This window comes from Botrytis sinoallii (genome assembly GCF_014898435.1).
Source record: "Botrytis sinoallii strain Bc 23 chromosome Unknown BSIN_004, whole genome shotgun sequence".
Classification (NCBI taxonomy): Eukaryota; Fungi; Ascomycota; class Leotiomycetes; order Helotiales; family Sclerotiniaceae; genus Botrytis; species Botrytis sinoallii.
In genome coordinates, this window is record NW_024066031.1 from 188,570 (window position 1) to 213,050 (window position 24,481).

The 24,481-nt window shown below is 42.5% G+C and overlaps 8 protein-coding genes across 8 annotated transcripts; 4 read left to right on the top strand and 4 right to left on the bottom strand.

Moving 5' to 3' along the window:
• Positions 1-1,738: 1,738 nt before the first annotated feature.
• EAF02_002603 (uncharacterized protein) lies at positions 1,739-3,898 on the bottom strand (the record flags this gene model as incomplete). The annotated part of the gene is made up of 1 exon (XM_038898651.1): positions 1,739-3,898. One exon carries the CDS (start codon positions 3,896-3,898, stop codon positions 1,739-1,741), a length of 2,160 nt encoding a protein of 719 aa, XP_038760939.1.
• A 199-nt stretch (positions 3,899-4,097) lies between these two features.
• EAF02_002604 (uncharacterized protein) lies at positions 4,098-4,790 on the top strand. Its single transcript, XM_038898652.1, has 3 exons — positions 4,098-4,135; positions 4,189-4,282; positions 4,371-4,790. Exons 2-3 carry the CDS (start codon positions 4,205-4,207, stop codon positions 4,569-4,571), a joined length of 279 nt encoding a protein of 92 aa, XP_038760940.1. The 5' UTR covers positions 4,098-4,135; positions 4,189-4,204; the 3' UTR covers positions 4,572-4,790.
• A 389-nt stretch (positions 4,791-5,179) lies between these two features.
• On the bottom strand, positions 5,180-5,743 carry EAF02_002605 (uncharacterized protein; the record flags this gene model as incomplete). Its single annotated transcript, XM_038898653.1, has 1 exon — positions 5,180-5,743. One exon carries the CDS (start codon positions 5,741-5,743, stop codon positions 5,180-5,182), a length of 564 nt encoding a protein of 187 aa, XP_038760941.1.
• A 5,607-nt stretch (positions 5,744-11,350) lies between these two features.
• EAF02_002606 (uncharacterized protein) lies at positions 11,351-12,611 on the top strand (the record flags this gene model as incomplete). The annotated part of the gene is made up of 4 exons (XM_038898654.1): positions 11,351-11,468; positions 11,534-11,876; positions 11,961-12,517; positions 12,568-12,611. 4 exons carry the CDS (start codon positions 11,351-11,353, stop codon positions 12,609-12,611), a joined length of 1,062 nt encoding a protein of 353 aa, XP_038760942.1.
• Positions 12,612-13,550: 939 nt separating this feature from the next.
• Positions 13,551-15,236, top strand: EAF02_002607 (uncharacterized protein; the record flags this gene model as incomplete). The annotated part of the gene is made up of 4 exons (XM_038898655.1): positions 13,551-13,910; positions 14,150-14,272; positions 14,330-14,500; positions 14,574-15,236. The coding sequence occupies 4 exons, from the start codon at positions 13,551-13,553 to the stop codon at positions 14,715-14,717; spliced, it is 798 nt and encodes a 265-aa protein (XP_038760943.1). The 3' UTR covers positions 14,718-15,236.
• A 1,195-nt stretch (positions 15,237-16,431) lies between these two features.
• Positions 16,432-17,529, top strand: EAF02_002608 (uncharacterized protein; the record flags this gene model as incomplete). Its single annotated transcript, XM_038898656.1, has 3 exons — positions 16,432-16,581; positions 16,642-16,794; positions 16,852-17,529. 3 exons carry the CDS (start codon positions 16,432-16,434, stop codon positions 17,527-17,529), a joined length of 981 nt encoding a protein of 326 aa, XP_038760944.1.
• A 1,334-nt stretch (positions 17,530-18,863) lies between these two features.
• Positions 18,864-20,684, bottom strand: EAF02_002609 (uncharacterized protein; the record flags this gene model as incomplete). The annotated part of the gene is made up of 5 exons (XM_038898657.1): positions 18,864-18,966; positions 19,048-19,657; positions 19,727-19,927; positions 20,047-20,268; positions 20,354-20,684. The coding sequence occupies 5 exons, from the start codon at positions 20,682-20,684 to the stop codon at positions 18,864-18,866; spliced, it is 1,467 nt and encodes a 488-aa protein (XP_038760945.1).
• A 1,331-nt stretch (positions 20,685-22,015) lies between these two features.
• Positions 22,016-24,360, bottom strand: EAF02_002610 (uncharacterized protein; the record flags this gene model as incomplete). The annotated part of the gene is made up of 2 exons (XM_038898658.1): positions 22,016-23,990; positions 24,041-24,360. The coding sequence occupies 2 exons, from the start codon at positions 24,358-24,360 to the stop codon at positions 22,016-22,018; spliced, it is 2,295 nt and encodes a 764-aa protein (XP_038760946.1).
• Positions 24,361-24,481: the final 121 nt, after the last annotated feature.

The window sequence follows — 24,481 nt, forward strand, 5'->3', positions numbered from 1 at the left end:
ATTTGGTTGTTGATGGATGGTTCTTTTGATGATGTGTTCTTTATCTAAATGAATGAGATAAGGGAGTAGGGATTGATGAATAATCATCAGTCTGCTCTTTTTCCACGTCTTGGACAGGTTAAAAATATCTACATTTATGTCGAATGTCGAATGTCAAATCCCTGCATTAGAAGACATTGTTTAACATTCACATCATATGGATTACACTATTTACAATTCTTTTCCGAACTCTGTTTCTCTCACGCTATACTCTCTAACTCCAACCAACATTAAAAGTAAAAGTAAAACATATGGTAACATGAAGTTTCAGTACCTCTAAAGTCTCGAAATAACAAAGATTCGCTTAATTTCTCTTTCCGTGGTTGAGATGTTCACACTTTTCACATTCTTAATTATCTCACTTACTTCACTTCACTCTCGTTCTTTAAACATTCTATATCCAGGAAATTCTTTCATATTTCAATTCCTTTTTCTATCTCCGTCTAGTTCTACTAGAAACTCATCATCCTCTCTCTCTGAAAAAAAAAGACTCCTCATCAAAGAGTCCAGCTCTAATGCTCCCCCCCTCCTCTCCCCTCTCCCCTCTTCCCTCCACACCCCTCTAAGTGTACTTAGCCCCCCAGTGCCCCAACTGATACGTCATCTTCCCCATCAAGAAAAAGTAACACTTAATACACCGATAATGCGTATTACAATGTTTACAGATCTTGGAAAAGCCAGTGTCGCTTATAGAGGCAGTTTCGTTGGTTTCGGCGCAGGAACAGCAGACGTAGGAGAATGTCATTTTTGGTTTGGTTTGGTTTGGTTTGGTTTGGTTAGGTGTGGTGATAGAGTGAGCGTGAGCGTGATCTGATCTGATGATTTGGTTTGGTGATAGCTGAATGTAGGACTAGATAGTAATACCGATGAAGATAGCAAAACCCAACACTCCAAGAACATCTCGCTCATTTATACTCTTACCAGAAGATATACACGTAATTGTTCCGATTCGATTCGAAGTCTACATACAAAGAGATATTCGAGGAACAAGAGGCTTAACAATGAATCTATTTCTGGATTCTTTGAAGAAAAGGCGGTCGAAAGGAAAGAAAGAAAGGAAGGGAAAGAAAGGAAGGGAAAGAAAGGAAGGGAAAGAAAGGAAAGAAAGAAAAAAAGAAGGGGTTAGCGAGTCGAGGTCTATATACACAAAGAATCATTGGTAATAATAACCTGGAGAACAATAAACTAGAGATTCGATCCGCAGAGTCTAACTTTAGATTCTTTGAAGAAAAGAGAGGATTTGAAGGGAAATAGGCGAGACAGGGAAGGAGAGGCTTTGTTGTGGAGGCTTACATAGCACATATGTAACAAAGAGATAATTGGGGAGGGTAGAGTTGGGGAGGCTGAAGGCTTCTTTATTTCGTTCGTTCAAGCGAATTGATCGAATTATCTTTCGAAAAGACGCGAGAAGTGAGAGAAAGACGTCGATGGAGATGAAGATGCAGATGAAGATGGAAGTTTATCTTTCTCTTTCTCTTCCTTGATATTCATGGTAGATTAGATGTCTCAATTGCGGTTATGAAATTGAAGCGAATAGTCATGGAAACCATAAGAGAAGAAGAAAACCCATAGACTTCTACTAACCCTTTTGCACGGGTTCGAGCAGCACATCAATTTCCGATCAAAATGCTTCACGTATTGTGATTCCATCAATTGATATAGTGACATTCACCAAACTATCCATTAATTAACTGTCAACTTAATCCTCAATACCCTCAAAAACATCATCATCCATTTCCCCACCACCTCCAACATTCTCCTGCTTTCGTCTCTTACTTCCTTGAATAGCACCTTTCCTATTATTTTCCAATTTCCTCTCATAACCACTCTTCGTACTAATCTGCATTCTCGACTTCGATTTTCCTCCTTTATCTTTTCCATCCTTCCCATCCTTTGCATTACCCAAACCCCCTCGTCTAGCTTCAACACCATATTTCTTCAACTTTTTCTTTTCTTCCTTGCTAGGCGTTGGTAATGCATCTAATAACCATTTCTGCATACTAGCTTCACTTGCTGGTTTTCCAGCTTGTTTCTCTGATGCTGCAATGATATTTGCAACGTTCTTAACATATGGGATATCCTCTTTGGTATAAAATGTCACTGCGATACCACCATCACGACCAGCTCGTCCAGTACGTCCTACACGATGGATATAAGCTGCTCCTGAATTTGGAACATCATAGTTGACTACACCATTGATACCTTTGAAATCGACACCTCGGGACAGAATGTCTGTGGTAATCAAGATCCAAATCTCACCATTACGGAATCGTGTCATGACTTGATCTCTGACCGAGTCTGAAAGATCTGAATGTAGTACTGCAATTCTGGTAGAACCACCTGCTTCAGCGGGGATATCATACAGAAGTTCAGCATGTAAAGCAATAGCTCTGGGTATCGTTTGTGTAAAGACGAGGAATGGAGGTCGTAAAGATTCTGTTCCATCTGTAGTTTTTGCCGTGGGTCGAAGCAATTGTCGAAGAGCAATAAGTTTACCAGGTTCTGTCGCAGCATAGATCAAACGATGTGTAATATTAGGGATTGCAGAATCTTTAAGTCCAACTACAAGACGAACAAGATTTGAATGTTTCTCGAGGCCTAATTTTTCTTGTCTGGCTTGTATCGTGGCTGAGGCGAGAGTTTCAATATTTGAACCCATCGTTGCCGACCAAAGAGTGACTCGTAGATCAGGATTGATGCATGAATTCCAGATACCTAATGTCTGTTCTCTGAATAATGGGTCTAGAAGAACATCTGCTTCATCGAAGACCAATGTACGAACGGTCGGTAGTGGAGCATGACTATCTGAAGATCCTAAAGACAAGGCATGAAGGAAGATCAAAGGTGTTGTAACCAATATATCAGTCTTGGTAAGTGGCTGACTAGCTGAAGCAGTTCCATCGACAGATTCGTCATCATCCTCATCATCGTCTGACTGGTCCTTTTCCTCGGTGTTGGCACTCGGTATTATCTTCATCCCTTTCTTCATTCCCAAAATTTTAACTCCAGTTCCAATGCTAAGCTTCTTTCCCTCGTTAACAATTTGATTAGCGAGCTCCTTCGTAGGTGCTATTATGACAGCCTCCAAATCATGATTCTTATCAGAAGTTCTGCGTCTTTGTACTATCTCATTAATAACCGGTATTAAAAATGCTAAAGTCTTTCCGCTTCCAGTAGGCGCAACGGCCAATAGATCCAGAGTACTCGACAATTCATCAGTGTCTACTGATGAACTACTCAACGCAACTGACGGCTTCAAAAGTAGCGGCAAACTTCCCATTTGAACTTCCGTGGGAATCTTATATCCTTGATCCTTCAAGTTTTCCGATAGTCTGCCTGATATCTTGTATGTAGCGCGTAAGTCTTCAAACGCCATCAATGGCTGTGGGTACAACTGCTTGATCTCTTCCTTCGTACTCTTAGCAGGCTTCGACTTTTTCGATTTCTTAATCTTCTTCTGCGGTTTTGCGCCAGGCAGAAGAGTGACCTTCAATCGATGCGATTTCAATATCTGTCGACATTCTCCCTCATCTAGAAGTGCCTCTGGCTCTGAGGATTGATTCGAAGGTGCAGGTTTTGGCGCATCGTCTGTGGAAGTAACTTTCTTGGATTTCTGTGCAGCAGGTTCAGATGAGAAGAAATTGAGATTCCCATCTTTTTGCTCTGTAGTATCAACCTCCTGAGATGGTCCTCCTCTCTTTCTTTTCTTGCCTCTCGATTCGGGAATCGGATCGTGGTACAATTGAGGATTTGCAGATGTTCCACTCGAAGGTAATTTCGAAGCAACGCCTCCTACTTTTTGCGATCCATTCTGACCCGACTGCTTCGACGACCTAGAAAGTAACCTTAAAATATCCATTGCTGCAAATTGTCGAAGTTTTCAATATCGAGCGCTGTTCAAACTATCGCAAAGTTAGCTAGCTATATTTTCGCGCGGGATGAACATTTTATTTTTCGAATTCTGCCACTAGATGACCCGCCACCGCCTTCCTGTTCCATCCAATCAACAATGCCAAAGTGGATGGAACCGGGACTTCAAAATAAATTTACAACACAGCTCATAGCTCTTCAATCGTACGCCAATCCTCACATCACGGTATGTTAATGAAGCCACTGCCAGAGGGAATATTCACTGATATTATGCTCTAGCGATACAATAGCCATCATGCCAGAAACATCAATCTCCCCACCGGCCGTCACACGCCCAAGCAAACCCGTTTCGGAAGCTCTTTTGAACGAGAAGGTAAATACCGCATTATATCAATTCCGCACCTACCATACCCATGGATTATTCATAAAAGAAATACACTGCTAATCCAGCAATCATCTAGTGGGACCACTGTCTTTCCTCGATGCTCATACGATCCTCCGTCGGACTCGGATTTGGTGTTGTCGCCTCAGTCTTGATATTCAAGCGAAGAGCATGGCCTGCATTTGTTGGTGTTGGATTCGGTGCTGGAAGAGCTTATGAGGAGTGCAACACCTCATTTAGAAGGGTGGGAAAGGATGGCATTAGAGTACAGAGACCTTGAGTGGATAATGGCTTTATTGGGGAGGGGGGTGGGGGTGGTCTTGGAGTACATAGACGTGGATGGGGAAGCTTGAACACTTTGAAGTGTGTATGATTACATGAAGACAGTACTTCAAATAATTCTGGGCTGGCTCACTTCTCCGTACTGTAGCACAAATGTTCAATTGGCTTGTGAAATTGGTCTCGCGTGATTATAGTTGTTTATTCAAAGCACTCATTTTCTACATATTCAGGGTTGATAATTGGTCCAAATTTATGTCTCATATTAATTTGATTCATTAGTTTATGCTTGGTTTTCCTAACCGTTCAGTACTGCGTTCATCAAGGAGCTATCCCATTAGTAATATGAAGCTCTAGGAGCAAGACAAAGGCCATGCAGAACTTGGTTGTTTACTCCCGTAATCTCGTGATTCCGAGGACAACAAGATACCCACAAGCGTTAATTGTTAAGTTACAGACTGTCAGAGTTCTGACGCCTGGCTTTTCTTCATAGCTAATTCATCTCTCCCCGGGGAATAACCGTATCGCAACACTCATCCAATTAATACAAACATGTATATTCCAAGTCAGAACTTCATCATAGTTGGCTACCAGCTCGATTCGTCTTTCTCAAACAGCGCTCCTCCTTCGATCTCCAAGGCTTGGAGATCTCTTGCAGCCGTCTCCCAACACAGCACATGCACTTCCACTCGATACACTCTGATGTCTGGATAAATCCGCTATTTTCCTCGTCCAGGAATATTCTAACTTGACATCTCCTGTTTTTATTGGAGAAGGATGAGACCATTTCACTGCCTGCCCGAAGTTTCTGCTCCCACTCTCTTCACTCGAATAAGTTCTTCCATCAAGCTTAGCCATAAGAATGTCTCGATTCGTGTTATCTTCCAAGCCATATTTGACGGCCCGTAATCTATGGATATACCAGTTCACAGCCATATAAATTCCGTAGGAGAGCCAGAGAAGTAAGGCGACAATGCAGAGAATGAGTAAGAGGAGGACCGGAGGATCAATTCTTAACTTTTGAAGATTGGGATGCATTGCATGTGGTCGACTTAATACATTAGCGGAGGATTTAGAGGATGGTGGAGAGCGGTATGCAACGATTTGTTTATGACGACGAACATTGTATGGACGTTGTTGTTGTTGTTGCTGTTGTTTTTCGACGTAAGACATTTGAAGGACTTGCGTAGCTATGAATGACTGGGTGGTAAGTGTTATTTGGGATATTGCTCCGACCGGCTTAGAAAGTGACAATGTATCTTCGCAAACGAAACAATTTGGGAAAGGAAACGATAGACTTAGGTAAAGAAACGAAGATGCAAATAGCGCTGAGGTTGTTTAGCATGCATGCCTTGAGGGAGTGTATATGAAGGAAACATTGTTTGGAAGGCAAACATAGATTGTGGGTTGGTCTTTCCAATTTTGATGACTTCAGAGGCCTTGCTTGTCAAATAAGGTACCGTGTAGACTATTCCAAGCAAGACCGCGTTACTCAGACGATGGCCAACGTTGATTGACTGCATTTCTTGTGATCGAATATTTGATAAAATTCTCCGGGCAAACATACAGGAAAATCGGTTCGAGTTCCGTAAAATTATCCTCATAGATAGCTAAAGTCCCCTCCCCGAACTTTTGTCATATGGAGTATGGCTCAAGGTAGCATAAGACTCAAATTTGGTAAGAACAAATGACTACTGTGTAGTCAGCAACTCTGCTTAGGTAAGGAAGAATGATACCTAGGGATATATTTCGCAAAGAAGAACGATTAAAGTTATCCGTTATCGGTTTGAGTGCTTAGTATAAGGGGTAAGGATTCGGGGTGTTCGGGTAAGCAAAGCAGACGAGAAACATTGTTTAGGAAGACAACATGATTGCAATAGTATACTCAGCGACTTCGCATGATTCACATGAGGTCAGATAGAATGACAGTGGAACATAAATGAAGGTAGGAAGGACAGCCTTTCAACAACATCTTACACCATCTGAGGTTTGTCAACACTCTGCGTTTCTGAGCAAGGATTTCAGATAAAGAAGCATCCCAATTAATACAGGGCTGAGTAAAGAAAGTATGCTTAGCTGTCTTGTAAATACAAAACTTGATTCAGCTTGAATATGAAATGTGATCCAGCTTGTACCACCGCAAGCATCAACAAACAGGAAACATGAGAATCCTATAGAATCTATTTTCGAAGATTCTGGATCGGATCACAATCACAATCAGAATCACAATCTCCATCCCAATCCCAATCCCTTTCCCAATTCAAAGGTTTCGACATCTGAGTCGGGTTACCAAGATTGAAGAGTTGGTCAAGCCTCAAGGAGAAAGTATCTCGATTGTGATTCGTGATGAGCGTGTGATCATAAGCTTTGGAAACTTAAATATTGCCTGCCTCTTGGTCATGTTTAGGCTATCGAGCGTACCAATATCTGGCCATCGACTAGGTTCACATATCGCCCATAACTCAAAGAGGGGATGGGCTCTACGTAAGCGAAAAAACAGGCGGAAATTGAGTACCTTTCAAAGGACTTTTTTAATAGATTATAAATTCATTTCAAATTAAATATTGAAATTTGAAAAAAGCAAACGAAAATTTGAGTCTTCTTTGTATTGATTTTAAGTGGTTTTATTATTTAATATTATATCGAAAACAGATCTTAGTTGTTGAAGGTCTTTCGAATGGTGGTCAATTTCCGCCTGTTTTTTTGCTTACGTAGAGATGGGATAAGTGCCACCAGGTGTAGTAACAATAAGCTTACATAAAGCCTAGTGTAGCATAATCGCACCTTTCAGCGATGATCTTCCTTATTAGAAAGTTTCTTGTCCTGGGTAAGGTCAAGGCTATACGCAATGAAATGTTGAATATCCTAGTCCTTCTGATGGCAAGACGTAAATATTAATAATTATCACGGAGGACCGATCCCATTGATGATCCATCTGACAAGGAATTTTCAAAGCTTCTGGAAGGAAATTGGAAGGAATTTCCAGCAGATTAACCCCTTTTTGGCGGCTATCGGTGACCCACTTACTGCATGGCGGACATGGATACTGAGGACGGCGGGAAGGTTCAAGCATTTTGGTATGAAATGATGTGAAAGAGATGTATCCAATTATTACGATAGTTTCAAAAAGTCCTTTTTACCTAAGCAGTATTCAATTGATTCGGTTGATGAATTTGGAGGCTCGTCAAATGTCCAAGACATACGGAGTGAGATAAGAATCATAAGATGAGAAGCGAGCCCCAGTTAATTGTAGGTAGATTAGGACATATGCAATCTTGAATCCACCATGGCACCATGTAATAAAGATTTTTGAATCAATTGAGTAGTCTGTGGGGTGTCATGGGTGTTGAAATGGCTGGTCTGGCTGGTCTGGCTGGCCTGGCTGGTGGTCGTTGAAGAATTCGGACTTGATTTGTTTCATCCATCTTATGCAAAAAGAAAGGTTTGAGCGGCGGTAGAAGCGGGACAGTCTCTCAGGAAAACAGGAATCGAGAGCCTCGGAACATTTGGATTGACATATTTTCATCCAAAGTTGTATTGTGATCATCGGATAGTAGTTGTTGCAGTTGACATATACTCCGCAGTTGAAATATACCCCGTGCAATACGAAAAACATCATGCTTTGCTGTGACTATCAATACTCACCAAGGTACGCTGGCCCGCTGGCAGACCTGGAATTGTGATGTGAATCCACGAGCAGTCAAACGGTTCCATCAAAACTTTCCACGTCGGATTATTTGAGGATAATTCAAACCATTTTATATAATTCATCAAGTTTCATTGGTTCAGAGAAGAATATGTGGCGTTTTATGAAGCCCCTTCTTTCTCATGCAGGCAATTCGTATCTGCCCCAACATTTACCAGATAATGTAATGTAGTGTGTAGGTAGTATGTACGTACTCAGGTACTCCAATATACTCGCATGAACAGTTCCCATTCCTTAAGGCTGATGGGGAAAGATGATGCAAAGAAGAGGCGAGAATGGATGAATTGTGTAATGTGTGATGTGTATCGTGTATTGTGTACGGAATACGAGCAATCTGTAACCTGGAACTAATTGACCTTTTTCTTTGAGAATATATGATGGTACCATCACTTGACAACATCACTTCCTCCTGCGTTCTCCTACAAGAATCTAAAGATGGCATCGATCAATCTTTTTCTTCAAGAGAGTCAAAAGAAGAGATGGTTCTCCTGAGACATTAGTTATCATTGGCTATTGGCTACACGTATCTGACTTGATTTTTTTGCTTCTTCTTTTTCTCTTTCTTTATTTCTTCCTTTCTCTCTCTCTTTCTTTCTTCTTCAATTGACGCTATAACCAAATCATCCTTCTTCCCATGCTTCCATTAATCTTAAAGTACGGAGCTTCCTCTCTGATACGTCGATTAATCCTGGTTTTCATCTGCAGAATGGAATTAACCCCTGGTTCATTCCTTGTGGACGGTATTGTTTTATCCTAGTTGCTTTGCCATCGGTAGGTAGTCTATGGAGTAAGTCGGATTCTAATAACAGACATGCAGACTGCTGCAGACTGCAGTTTGAAACTTCCGAGCTCTTTGTTAGCCTTCCTTTAATGTACAGCACTCAATTTATAGAATGTGAATCACTGAAGAAAGCCTACACCCATCCAACTGGTAACACTAGGCAATGATGTTGGTATACTCTACAACTGATCGAGATGACAAACTTTATGAATGGCTGTTCATGAGTGGCTGTTCATGAATGGCTGTTCTCACATCTTCTGACTAATAAGCCTTCAGCTCACCAAACTTCCTTTCACTAGCCAATATAGAGTTCCAACAGTATGCTTGCTGCTTCAAACCTTCAACGAGAGTTCTATCAATGTAGATGAAGCAAACTTGTAACGCTGATATCAAAATACCTATGATATGATGGATGAATACTGGACGATACCCAACCTGCGGAGTACATCTACTTAGCTATAACCTCCTCACAATCTCCTCCGTGGGTATGGAGACATCCACCGCGGACTTCTTCCTTATTTTATAGATATATCGACATACCGAGGAAGGATATATCCAACTAATCATCAAAAGGCAGGCAAACCTAATGAGTAACGGCAGCCAGGCAGAGTACACGTCCCCGTTATGTCAAGACATTCACTAGTCAATTAGATCAGATTCATTAACCATTAACATCAACCAAGCCTCATTCTTTTTTTGATAAAGCTTTCACTGGTTGCAGATTGCCGTCATTGATTGAGATGGACAGTCTTCTGCTGAAAAATGACAGTGATCATTGAGCAATTGAGCAATTGAGTTTTTGAGCTTTACTATCTATCACCTTGGAGGGGAAAGTATGTGATGTGTAGTAAGTAGTAAGTAGGTAGTAAGCAGTAAATAGTAAATAGGTAGCAAGTAAGTAGGTAGTAAGCAGGTCATAGAGGAAGATTCTTATCTCAATACCTACCTAGTATTCACTTCATCATCAGATCATCTACAGACTACCTGTCTACCTAGTTGGCTATGGCAAATTACATCAAGTATTATTTTTGATATCAAATCTCGAGGTGTCCATATGTTAGCGATGGTATATTATGACTGGATGATGATATACTTATTCACTTTCTTACTCATCGAGAGCTCATCTTCTTTGTCTAGACGACCTATGATGAGGGACTACCTAGGTAGGTCTACTCATCCATCCTCTCCTCACTCTCTCATTTATAAAAATAACACTCGAGTAATAATAATAACCACATAATAACCACATGATAACCACATAATAATAAAACCCTGATCGTACTCCACTTATTAATGTCCACTCTCATACATTCCCCCTCCCAGAATCCAAATTGGGAAAGACATTAGCGCAAAGCCAGCCGAGAATTTGCTCCGTAGACCTCTCACCCCTTCCCTATTTCGATTATAATTGATTATTCTTTCCCGACTACTAGTGACTAGCAATTATAACTAGGAACTAGGTAGTATAAACTTACCCAAGTAGAATGCTAAATAATCCCAGAACAAGAGGGAAATCAAATCAAAAGACTCTTTCTCCGTTCGTTCGTTCACTCAACCATCGATTCATCCAACCATTTCCTTTCCGACAAACTACCTCCCTACCTAACCCATCCATCTCCTCGTACCAAAGATCAACTTTGGTTCACATAATTGTTTTTCATTCCATTCGATTCACACTTGAAGGAGTTTTCTGTCCCATCCATTTGGTTGACCAAGAACCTCGACTTTACTTTCTTCGGGATTAAGGATTGAAAGAGTGTATTGTTAATACTGGTAAGTAACTGAGTCTGACTTTCTTTGTTTCCTTATGGATTGCACCATTCCTCATCGCATCGCAATCGAAAGAGAATAAATAGCAGCAAATCAAATTGCATCCATTCACACTCACCACACAAATTGTCTTGTCGGGAAGACCGACCGACTGCGACACACACATATCTTTGAAAATCATTTACGACTCGAGCCCTTTTACACCATTTGGAATACCAACTATATCAATCTCGGAAAGAAGCATTGCATCTTGCATTGCATTTGAACCCCCCTCCCCTATTCACCAACCCGACCGAGTTCAATTCAACTTCAATCCAGCACCTCGTTGCTGATTGTCGCCTTTGCTTACCATCAGCAACATCTCCATCATTCAGCCGCAACTCATTCATTGTCTGATTTCCGCTAATCATTTACCTTTCACAGACCGCACTCTATCTTGCGGCCGGTTCTGCGACGAATTTACACTCACCTTACGACCCTTTTTACGACTTTTAATAATTACATACCACAATAATCTATCAAGATGGGTTGCGGTATGAGCACTGAGGAGAAGGAGGGAAAGGCCAGGAACGAGGAGATTGAGAACCAACTCAAGAGGGATAAGATGCTGCAGCGAAATGAAATCAAGATGCTTCTCCTTGGTAAGTAATATTGTCCTTGATCACACTTTGTCTACCATCAGTTATCTAGTCTAACACTTTTTTAGGAGCTGGTGAATCCGGAAAGTCTACTATCTTGAAACAGATGAAACTTATCCATGAGGGAGGTTATTCGCGCGACGAGCGAGAATCATTCAAAGAAATTATTTTCAGCAACACAGTCCAATCAATGCGCGTTATCCTCGAAGCCATGGAGTCCCTGGAATTACCTCTCGATGATCAAAGAGCAGAATACCATGTCCAAACCATCTTCATGCAGCCACAACAAATTGAAGGAGACAATTTACCACCCGAGGTCGGAAGTGCTATTGCTGCTTTATGGAAGGATGCTGGTGTTCAAGATTGTTTCAAGCGATCAAGAGAATATCAATTGAACGACTCTGCTAGATAGTAAGTATTTGATTGTGGATAGATTTTGGATACCTGTCGAATTTTTTTTTATGAACAAAGCTGATCCTAACACTCTTTGTCTAGCTACTTTGATAACATCGAAAGAATCGCTCAACATGATTACATGCCAAACGATCAAGATGTCCTTCGCTCCCGTGTCAAGACCACGGGTATCACCGAAACCACCTTCATCATTGGAGACCTCACCTACCGCATGTTCGATGTTGGAGGACAACGTTCCGAGCGAAAGAAGTGGATCCATTGCTTTGAGAATGTCACGACAATCCTCTTCTTGGTCGCTATCTCCGAGTACGATCAACTGCTTTTCGAAGATGAAACTGTCAACCGTATGCAAGAAGCGCTTACACTTTTCGACTCGATTTGCAATTCAAGATGGTTTATCAAGACGTCAATTATCTTGTTCTTGAACAAGATCGATAGATTCAAGGAGAAGCTTCCCGTCAGTCCTATGAAGAACTACTTCCCAGACTATGAAGGTGGAGATGATTACGCTCTCGCATGTGACTACATCCTGAACAGATTCGTCAGTCTCAACCAGCACGAGACAAAACAAATCTACACCCATTTCACTTGCGCTACCGATACTACGCAAATTAGATTCGTCATGGCGGCTGTTAATGGTAAGCTTCATAGCTCTCAAGTGTTTTGTACCGTTTCTAACTTATTCTAGACATCATCATACAAGAAAACCTCCGCTTGTGTGGTCTGATATAATCATGGAATACCCAACTGCAGTCGAACAATATCGACTACAGAAATCTCCTTAATTCAGCATGGCGTTAATTACAAAACCGGGGTCTCATTTTTCCAATACCAACATCTTCTTGCACAGTCACTTTCGGTCTTGCAACCTTTTTTTGCTATAGAACCATTGTTTTTCTTCGAAGGGGGTGTCGAGGGTACGGTAGTATCGGAGCACTTCATGGGTTGTTCTACTTGACCTCCGCTTCGATGTGCCATCTATTATATCCCTTCTACGTTTTAGGGGGTAGCATCGACCGAGACTATTTTCTCTTATTACTTAAGTTTTGTTTTAAATCCTGTTTGTCATATTAATAGCGACGACGTAACACCGTTCGGGATGTGGTTGGTTTAATGCCAGCAACTGATGATGTCGCACGGTTTGCGGTTTGCCGTGTTCTCTTTTTTGATGAGGGTGGGGGAGTTGTGTAGTAAGTCGAGAGTGAGATGAATAAGATGAAGCTTTTAGCTGGTTAGAAGGTTGCAGGTGTACGAACACGAAGATAGGTGATTGTTGGATGGCTCGTTGGGCTTAAAATGATGGTAGTGGTGGATCTCTAGGCTGATTGGTTGGCCGAATCGAAGCAACTGCTTATTCACGTTAGGCATTGATACCATAGTCAATTAATTAAAAAGATTCATATTGATCTACCTTTGTCCTTGTGTTTGCTTTTTGTGATCATTGATGTGTATTTCGAGTCGGGAAATGATAGGCTAAGACATTTATGATCAGCTATGGTAAAGTTTTTGTAACTTAGGCAACCTCGTGGCAACTAAAGCCTGCAATAAATAACACATGATTGCATCCTTTCCAACACTGCGATAATTGTAACACCATATTTGAAGCCCGCACATTAAACATTGTCTTCCCACTTGTATTTGATTTCTAATTACACAAGCAACGTGATAAAGATGATATTTTCATCGCGCAAAAGATCCAATGTTAGGATCCTGGAAAGCTGCAGGTGGCTGGTCTTGGGATATTTGGTTATGGGGATGGGGGTGGAAGGTGTTTGGGGGAAAATCACCTTGGAGAGTGTGAGGGGGATTACGGGGGTTACGAGGGAGGGGAGGGAGAGGGTGGGGTGGGGTGAGGGGGGTGGTGGTGGTGGTGTTGGGAATGGAAAGGGGCTGGAGATGAGGATGGGGATGGGGATTTATGGGAGAAGGAGAGGCGGAGAGGGATGGAGAGAAGGAAAAGGGGAGGGGGAGGGAGAACAGGTGATTATGGGGACTGGGAATGCGGGTGGAGATCGAGATGAGATTGAGAATGTGAGTTTACTTTCTTGTCTAGATTCTTTGATTCTGTAGCCTTGGGATTGAGGCTAGGGATCCCGATGGGGCTGGTGGATGATACCGTGATGATGATCAGGAGACGGAAAAGGGAGGCAGGATTTGAATTGTTGGGATATGATGAACGGGGCGATGGAAGTGATTGAATCAAGACAACGTGATTTGATGATCAAAGAAGGCAAATACACTAATACTAACCAATTTCTAATTTTCCACAGACGGTAACAGCCGCTCTGCATATGCTCTGCTCGGATCTATTGGTTGAGTTGGAGAAACCTCTTTTGGTTTCTTCTTCTTCTTCCTCCTTTTCCTCTCCATTTGTGTCTTTCGGGGATACGAAGGTATGTTCTGTTAACCTTCTGCTCCATACGATAAAGATCTTGGCTGATAGAACATAGGGAGAAGTAAATTGTACACAGGTGAAAACAGATTTTGATGATTTACTGAGGGAAACAACGTGGTTTTTGTATCAGGTGCAGGAACGTCAGATGGTGTGGAGGTGGGCGAGAGGGAGCGCGGTTCAGGAGGGGGTGGTGTGGTTGCAGGGGCTGTGGGCTAGTAGGAGGAGTGTGAGTTGTGTTTCTTCTTCTTCTTTGGGATTGCTTCGAGGCGGGAAATGGGATCCAAAACTGACGATGGCAGAATTCACAAGATAGGAGCTTCATTGAACAGCAATTGGAGTTGTATAAGAGTACGGAATGTTTTGAGAAGGTGAATGATGAGGTTTTGAGGAAGGATATTGAGGTTGTGGAGTACTTGAATGATTTGATTGAGATGTTTCCCTAATGGTGAAGGGGTTTAGAGGTGGAGGTGGAGGCAGAGGAGAGGCAAGAGATGGATGATGACGAGGTGATCAGGTTTGGTATTGGTGGGATAGAAGGGTGCGGGGAGTACATTTATCAAAAGGGGATGTAAGATTGTTTAAGGGGACAATGAATTGGGAAGTGGATGGGGAGTCAATCGAGGAGGTGTTCAACAATGACGAAAATTGAGCATGGCAACGAGCATGGAGGATACATGATATCGGATTGTCAATAAATTGAAGTGTGTTATTTTTGTATGAGCAGTACACATATCATTCAGCCATGAGCAGGAGTACATTAGAGGATCAGCATTGGGATAGAATGACACTTTCTTACACTTTGTCTTCAACTTCCCATGCTTGCAGGAATTCTACTATTCGAGAATGTAACCCGAAGTAGAGGAACCCCAAGGATATTTCCCCAGAGAGTTTGAAGCATCATTATACATACTCTATATGCACTCTCCAGCGACGCTCCCTTCCACAGCCCCACTCAATCCACTCTTCACAATGACATGACGAGGACAAGCTGATCGCGAGCCATACATACTCTTGCTCTCTACCTTGGTTCTTGGAAACTACTCTAAACTCTATGCTTACCAGTATGATGCCTCATACTCGTTACTCCATGTAATATAGTCAAGATACACTAATTGGACCTACTATCCATCTCAACTCACCAGTCAAAAAAACCCACTACCGGGGACCTCGTCCATTCGCACCAATGACCCCAATGACCACCTATAAAACTTCCCCTCAATCTATCTCAAATCCCCCAATCCCACTGATCCAAGCAGCCTCCACGACCCGGGTACAAAGTATCTATTTCCACAAGCTCCATCCCATCCATCACGCATCACACCCAGCCAGCCAATCCACACCACACCCCATCTCGATTCTAGAACCTCCCCCAGGTATCCATCAATATCTATCCGAGACTCTGATTCGACTCGGGAATCCACATTGCATATAATAAGGATCAGATGTCATGCGCAAGGTGGACCATGGAGGTTTTGTTGCACGTCTGAATTTTTGCATGTTCGCCGACCTTGGGTTTTCAGGCCGCATTGGGATGGGCTGGCGAGGTGGCCGAGCTGGAGGCGCTTCTGGCTTGTTACATCTGTGTGAAAGGGCCTCTCTAGGTGTGTAAGCGAAATCAATTGGTGGCCGGATTGGAAGACTGGTGAAAAGTCTTTACGGTTTGGTTAGTTCTTTTTGAGATGGAGTGGAATTTGTTCTGTTACAGAGTTTAAGTTGTATAGAGGTTGAATTTCGATTTCATCTCTTCCAGTTTTATAGTTTTATTGGTGGTTGGTTTGTGGTTTCAATTAATCAATGAGATTGAAGTACTCAAATTCGGCCATTTAATTCCCTCCCGTAGAAGGTAGGGCATAGGGAGCTCACCGGGAGCTCACCGGGAGCTCATCGGCAAGTTGAAGGTTTTTCTTGAACTTGAACTTAAAGTTGGTCAAAGCTCGCCGGGACCTTTCAGGTCAGCGAGATCTTTATTTTCACCAGCCCCAGTTTTGTTTGGAAGCGGAATTCGCAGGGGGTAAAGCCACAATGGTAGTGAAATGAATCTACCAAGGATGTGGAATGATTGGCATCATTGAAATATGTTTGATGAGATAATGTGATGAAGGACACACAACTTTCATGATTTGTTAATTTAGTTTTTGATCTCTGCAGCAAGGAAATATGGCAAGGCTTAATACAGTACCTGTTCCGGCGAGGGATCCGACAGCTACGAATTTGGAACGGATGTTAGTGAGATTACAGAAAATAATCTTGGGTCCAGATACGTCTGCTACTTCGCAAAGCTATGCTGAGTGGGTGAAGATGGGCGCGGTAAGAATCTTGTACTTTTTTCTTATGAGAAAGGATGAGGCTGATTGTGCAATGGTATAGAACCTGGAATATGCGCGGGGTTTACTGGTTCATGTAGAGCAGGATGCGCAGAATATCAAAGTGTTATCGAGAAAACAGGAGGTACAGACAGATTTGGTGCGCAAAAGACATTTGATACAGAGACTTGGTGAGAGATTGGAGGAGTTACGTGAGGTGTGTATATTCTTTGATCTGCGGAGAATCGGACATGTGCTAATAGCTTTATTGTAGCTTGCAAGTTATGATGAAGAAGGCGAGGATTCCTCCGAGGGGGAAGATTTGTTGGGAATTGCTCAAGATACTCCTTCGGAAACGACTGATGAAATGATGAATACGAGCGAAGAACGATCAACACCTTCTCCTACCGATTATACATCTTCTCCTAACGTACAAACGGAGTTGGATTCCGCGCCAGCACAAATTCAAACTCAGACCTCTCAGACTCCCGATCCATCTACCCTCCGCTCTCGTAATCCCCGCGCTGAACTTTTCGAGAAATCTTCAAATCAAGCTTACACAACATCTACCTCTACCTCTACTTCTACCTACCGACCAGCTCCTACCCCCTCAAGCACCACCACCGCCACCACTGAAACCCTCCTGACCCACCACCGCACCGAGCAAGAAGATCTGACCAATTCTCTCCTCTCCATGGCCCAGGAACTCCGCGCTCGCTCACAAACCTTCGCCAGTACCCTCGCAAGCGATTCATCGGTGCTCGATTCTGCAATCGCGGGGATCAATAAGAATGAGCTTGGATTGGAAGCGGCGTCGAAGAGAATGGGGTATTTGAGGAGTATGACGGAGGGGAAGGGATGGTGGGGTCGCATGATGATGTATGCGTGGATTGCGGGGTTGGCGGTCCTGGCTGTGTTGGTGGTGTTTGTTATGCCGAAGTTGAGGTTTTGAGTTGGGGATGGGAGGAAAGAATGTGTGAGGGGGTGCAGAGAGGGGTTGTGGAAAAGATTATTTGAGGAGAGTAGAGGGAGTCAGAAAAGAATGGGATGGCGTTTTGATGGAAGGGGGGAGTTTTGCGGTGTTTGAGGTGCTTGGGAAATACCATAAATAGTGGTAGGCTTTCTTCTCTCTTGATATATTGATTCTAGCATGTTTGGACGGGTATTGGAAGGAGCTATATCATGACATGATGTGTTTTTTTTACATGTTACAAAATGTGCAAGGGGGAGGAGGAGAGATGATGTATTATTGTATTTGTTGAGTTGCCGAAGTAGTAATATGAGTATGCGGGGTTTGTCGTGTATCATGTATTGTGTATCATTATATTACATTACATTACATTACATTACATTGTATTGTATTGCAGTGCATTTCATTGCGAGTTTTTGTTTGGTTAGTTTCATGAAGATGAAGATGATGATGAAGATGAAAGATAGGTAGGAAATTGGAAATTATAAATGATGAATGAATTATCAAAACGTATATAAACAACTACCGATGCTGGAAACATTCCTTCTTAGCTACCTACTTGCTTTTGAGAATTAGAATTGATGTTGATGGTTCTCTCGGTAGGTAGGTAGGTATCTGTGTAGAGAGGCAAAAAAAGAGAAATCTGTTCAACTGCTTCTTCCAATCCAATCCAATCCACTTCGATCCACTTCAGCTCAGCTCAGCTCAGGTCAATCCATTCCATTTTCCTATGTCAGATAGATTACTGTGCCATTCCTCATCCCTCATAGATCATAGATCATCTCCCAAACTCCAAATTATATCTATTGCCATGCTAGTTTCTTTACGCCATTGGCTCTGTGTCTTCTGGAGAAAGCTCTTTCATATCTTCATATTTTGTAAGAAGATGTGATAAGGGAGATGTGAGGGGGGGAATAAGGAACTTGTGAATTGATGAGAAGAGACTTGAGGATTAAATCGGATGAAATGAAATGACAAAAAGAGACTTGAAATTAAATAAAATGAAATAAAATGTTGAGAGAAAGATAGGAAAACGGAAAAACGATAGTGGATCTTCCCCAGGATGATACTTCTGGATTTGAGGAGAGGGGATTAGAGATATGAAGATGAGAGGCGAGAGATCTGGTATCGTTGGAGAATCTGATGTGGCGTGGTTGCTGCTGTGTGTGTGGTTGGGTATTCGTGTGTTTAGACTTTAACTCAAGGATGTGATTGAGAATAAGATTGATCAAAATTGGAATGTGATATGTGATGCAAGATGCAAGATACAAGATAGCGTAGGTTGTGATGAGGATCCGATATAAAAACGTCGAATGTTATAAGATAATAGCATCGTCGACAGAATTTCCCGAGGTGGAAAAAGAGCGTTGTGTTTGCGAGATGCGGTTTGTGGTGGGAGTTCTGGGAGGAGAAGTTGGACTTGGGAGATGTTAGGTTAGGGGTTTGTGAACCGGGGAAGGGGAAAGGAGGGGGGAGAGAAGTGAGAATGGAAGAACTTACTTTTCCATTTCCTCATCCTCGGTATTCAGATCACTGCTATTCATCTCAGTATCCGAATCAGATATCACAATCACAGTTTCCTTCTGCACATCCATCCCGTGTTGCATTCGGGGAAGCGGCGCAAGATGTGCGCGACGATGTGTAGACACAGGAGCAGATACAGAATCTCTCATCAACTCATCGAACGCCTCGTCATCATCCACCTCACTATCACTATCATATTCGAATTCTTCTTTTCTCTTTCTCTCCTCGATCGCTTGAGTTTTCTCCATCATCATCATTCTCTCTTTTCTCCTCTCGTTTTCGCGTTCTTTTTTCTCGACTTCGCTGCTTTCGTCTTTGGCTGCTTTATCTCTATCTTGGATTTCCTCACCGCAGGAATCAACTCCGGTTTCGTGGGGGATGGAACCAGAGTCGATATCTTTCCAGCTGGGAGCTTTGCGCCAAGAAGGTAGCATGCCCATTGGTCGACCTAGGGTAGGTCTCTGAAATCGGAATAAATCTCCGGGATGATTTTCTAGGAGGGGTTCATAGCGATCGTCCCATTCGATGCCGGTTTTAGACTTAAAAATATTTTTAAAATCGAGGAAGGCGTCGGCGAAGATTTTAGCTGTAGGGAGGGAACGGGAGATTAGTTTGGAGGTGTGGAAGGGAGGGAATGGGGGGAGAAAAGACTTACGACGACAATCTTCTCGAAGATAAGAGGGACTTTGATAGGCAGTTGTTAGTTTTGCTCCAGCCATATAAGTATGTGGTTGAGCATTGGACTCGAAGAGGTAGACTGTATATTTCTGATTTTTATTTTTGCCGTGCAGAAGAACACGGGTGAGGACGACTTTATATTCGAAATTCGTCTGATCGATATAAACATGATTGAGTCCTGTTCTTATATTAGATTAATCTTCCTCAAATCTTAAACTCCAGATAGCAAACTCCAAACCAAGCATGAATCTTGAGGTATAATAACATAGGGATTCATTAAGGAGAAAAAGTACATACGATCATCACACAATTCCTTACTCGCTTTCACATTCTCCTCGAATCTCTGTCGATACTTGGTTTTCTGATCTTCAGTATGATGTAAACGACGGATTACACGACCAAGTGTATACCCTGTAACGACAAGTTTCCTTTTCTTATTAGTTTTCAAGGTCAGACAATCGACTAGCCAGTCGATGACAACTATATGGCATCGTTTCCCCATAGCCATTGCTTTGCGGACTATAACACACGTTCTAAATCAGCAAATCTCTTCAATAACACAAACACAAATACAAATATGAAAGATGTGAAGAAGAAAACATACCCTGAGTCCCCTTCTTCTTATACTCTTTAATGGTCACAATCAAATGCGTCGTATACTCATCCACTTCCCTCGCATACTCGCCCCCATGGACAGTAATCCATTTACCGATTTTCTCATAGTTCCATTGGGATTCGGCGTTGGGACCGGGATGCTCGGCGATGAAGTCGCCTGCGAGTGACATTTTGCAGCCGCTGAATATGGGTTTGAGTGCACCGTTGCTGTAGGAATTTTTGTTGCGTTTGGGTTTGGGAGGTGTAGGGAGAGAGGGTTTATGGGATTTAGATTTAGATTTGGAGGGGGTCTTGTGTGTAGGGGGCTTGATGCGTGGCATAGTTGCGGTTGGTAGGTCGGAGAGGATGGTCTAGAGGTATTAGCTAAGTGCAATGTGAGATATGGTAGCGAAACTCTAGAGGAAAGATAAATAGCAATTGCTAACAAATCGACAATGAGGTTCCCATCTATGAAGTTGATGAACGACGGTGGTATGCTCAGCAAAGAAGCAGACCAGACGTAGCACAAGACCAAAGCCAGAAAGACAATGTTATATAAATATAACACAATGTCACGTCCACAGAATGAAGGACCCCAACATCTTGATGAAGTCTGGATCTATACTTCACTGAATTTGAATATCTCGCTTAACGCAAAATGAAAAAAATCTGCCCCAAAACCAAACATGATGAACCGAAAATCTTCACAGATGAAAGACAAAAACTTAGAGCAGAAACTAAGCTACAGAAGTGATTCGAGGGGTGAATCTGTTAAGAGGCATTTGAATAGAAAAGACAAAACACGAAATAACAACTCACGAAGATATTGACTCTTGAATTTTAGGAATATGTCGCGTTGGCAATATGGTTCAGCTGACGATAAATGAAGACAAGTTGTGAGCTTGACGATGTGATATCCGTAAAGATTTCAAGTTTCAGGCAAGATATTAGATATGAAGAAGTTGAAGTAGGTATGGAAAGAAAGCAGGAGGAAATTGCCGTAGGATAATTCAAGTAAGTGATAATGAGATCAACGCGATCAAGAAAGTAATGGAAAGAATATGGGACACAAAATAGTAGAGTGAAAAGAAGTAAGTATTCGGTTGTAACTTTGGGATTGTTGAAAAATTGATATTGAAGTGGGGTAGGACAAAAGTATTGAATATATTTCGAGACTAGAGAGGTAGTTGCGACTGTGGATGGGAAAAATTGATTCGTCCGAACACTGGTAGGGACGAAATTATTTCTTAACGATTGCGGGGTAGTAGTTGAGAGACGTATAAAATAAAACTAGTCCGCCTCTCAAGTATCAAGCATAGTAGTTATTACAAGTAGGTACTTGTACTAGTAGGTCGAAGTGATTAATAGTGGAAGTGAATTTCCATATCAGATATGCCCAAATTCTGAAAGTGAGAATGTTTTCGGTCCAGGCGAGGATGAAAAGGGGGCAACCGATGTTCATGCGAAATGTCACGAAAGAAGTTGATGTAAGTCTAAGTAACCAACATTCGACCAAGAAAATAAAACATGTCTGAAATGATAGATCGTGTATCGCAATTTCACATTTTGAAGGACGATTCAGAAAGTATTCAACTGATAATTCGACTTTTCATAAGAACGAGTCATTAGTCATTATTTGCCATCAAAATTCATTCGTGATACTCAGCAATATCTATCTGACGCTCTTAGCTGCCTTGATGAAAGCTTTGATCTTCTCGACACTCTGAGCACCATTTTCTTCTACGCCACTGCTGACATCAACACCAATCACCCGATCACCAACATCACCAGCTGATAGTACAGCCTCTGCCACGTTCTCAGGATTTAATCCACCAGCAAGAATGACTCTGAGACCTTGATCCTTGGTCAAAGTAGCTTTAACTTCTGTTATATCTAGTTTTTGTCCCGAGCCACCTGATGCGGAGTCTAGTAGAGGAATGGTATGATAACCTCTTCTCCCAAGACCAACCTGACCAGGTTTGAAGCTTCGAATGACAGGAACTGGTATTATGTTTGCCCATTCCAATGGTTCATCGCCGTGTAGCTGTACTATATCCAAATCATATGCCTTTTGCAACTCTAGAACCTCTTCTAGAGGTTGATTTTGGAAGACACCAACCAATAAAGGACGATGACTTGAAATATTGGAGGCTGCATTGCTGAAGAAATCTGATGCTTGGTTGCTCACGCGATCACTAACAACCGTTCCTGTCGTTTGTTGAGCTTGATGAACAGCTTTTGAGATAGCAATTGCATTTTTGTATGGAACATGTCGACCTCTACCGGGAACGAGAATCATCCCGATCAAATCCGCCCCAGCTTTAATAGCTTCCGTTGCGGTTTCAGCATTTCTTGTCCCGCAAATTTTCACAAGTAAACTGCCACTGGCGGGCTTTACTTGAGTAGTTGAACCGCCGAGTAATTCTCGAATGAAGAGAGCGGTATCTTTGGCTCGCATGAGCGCTTCACCCACAAGGACCGCACCTACGCCATTCTTTTGGTAGGCTTCGACATCTTTGGGGCCGGAGATACCACTGAGAGCACATACGATGGTTTCTTTCGGAACTTGACTGAGGAGACGACTTGTAGTATCTAGGTCTACCTCAAAACTGGTCAGATTCCGATTGTTTACACCAATAGCTTTTGCACCAAGGTTGACGGCTATGGTCATTTCTTCTGATGTATTGACTTCTACTAAAGGCTCCATCCCAAGCGATACGGAATAATGATATAAGCGGGTCAAGGTTTCTTCGTCTAACATCTTAACAATGAGTAAAACCGTATCGGCACCAGCTAATCTAGCTTCTAGAATTTGATACTCTTCGAAAATAAATTCTTTTCGTAAAACGGCAGGTCGATTTGGCATGCCTTCAAGAGCCTGTCTTACAGCTCGCAAGTCATCAATGCTTCCCTTGAACCACTCTGGCTCTGTTAAAACAGAAATCACGCTTGCACCAGCCAGGGCATATGTTCTAGCTTGAGCTGGAGCGCACGTTGCTAAAGAGATGACACCTTTCGAAGGAGATGCTCGTTTGATCTCGGCCATAAGCGATAATGGAAATGGAGACTTGCGAAGACGTTGGACAAATGGGACGAGAGGGGGCGCAATATCGAGTTCATAGGCGGCCTGGAGATCGGAGGATCGTTGGGAAGGAATTTCTTTTTGTGCGGAAACTGCAGCTTTGCGATGCGCGAAGATTTTATCCAGTATGTTCTCCTTTTTGGCACCTGTGGAACCAGATTTGGACGCTTGTGGCGCGCTGCTTGAATCCTCTTTTTGCAAACGCTCGTTCTCCGCCCAAGTGCCACCTCGCATCTTCAAAAAGTTCTTGAGCATTATCCGACCTTCAGCAGTCAAGATACTCTCAGGATGGTACTGTACACCTTCTAGAACATATTCTTTGTGTCGAACGCCCATTATCACACCCTTCCCCCCATCAACACCGGCCTCGATCCAGGATGATACTTCGAGACATTCCGGTATAGTTGGATGTGTGCCAGCAAGCGAGTGATATCTTGTTACTGGTAAGTCTTGTGGTAGACTGGCATATACTCCTTTTGAATCGTGTCGCAATGGAGACGTTTTTCCATGTAAGATTTCTCCGGCAAATACAACCTCTCCTCCATATACGTCCAATATGCACTGCCTGCGTATTTGTTTAGTAATGTCCTACCCAATCAGCTCCTCAATACTCACTGTCCCATGCAGACTCCAAACACAGGTATCTTGCCTGCGAAATATTTGATAGCATCTCTACTAACACCAGAATCGGTCTTCGGATGACCAGGACCAGGACTTATAACCAATTGAGTAGGTTTGAGCGCAACAAGTTCCTCCACGCTAAGTTCATTGTTTCGGTAAACGGTGACAGTCGCCCCTTCGAGAACGAGATATTGGTAGATGTTCCAAGAGAATGAGTCGAAGTTGTCGATCAGGATAACATTTGAAGCAGATGCTAGTGGGGGAGCTGGCTCTGGCTGGTGCGGAGAGTAATCGATCAACTCTGCAGAAGGCATTCTGAAACTTCTTTATCGTTTGAACAATTTATATGTTGTATAATAGAAGAAGCGATAAAAATGACAGCCTTTCTTCTCGGGTTAAAGAGAGAGGAGAAGATGTCAAGTTGTAATTCCTTTG

Coding starts and splice junctions, on each gene's coding strand:
- EAF02_002604 (XM_038898652.1), top strand. CDS start 4,205: ATGCCAGAAACATCAATCTCCCCACCGGCCGTCACACGCCCAAGCAAA. Junction 4,283..4,370: donor AAGCTCTTTTGAACGAGAAG/GTAAATACCGCA, acceptor GCAATCATCTAG/TGGGACCACTGTCTTTCCTC.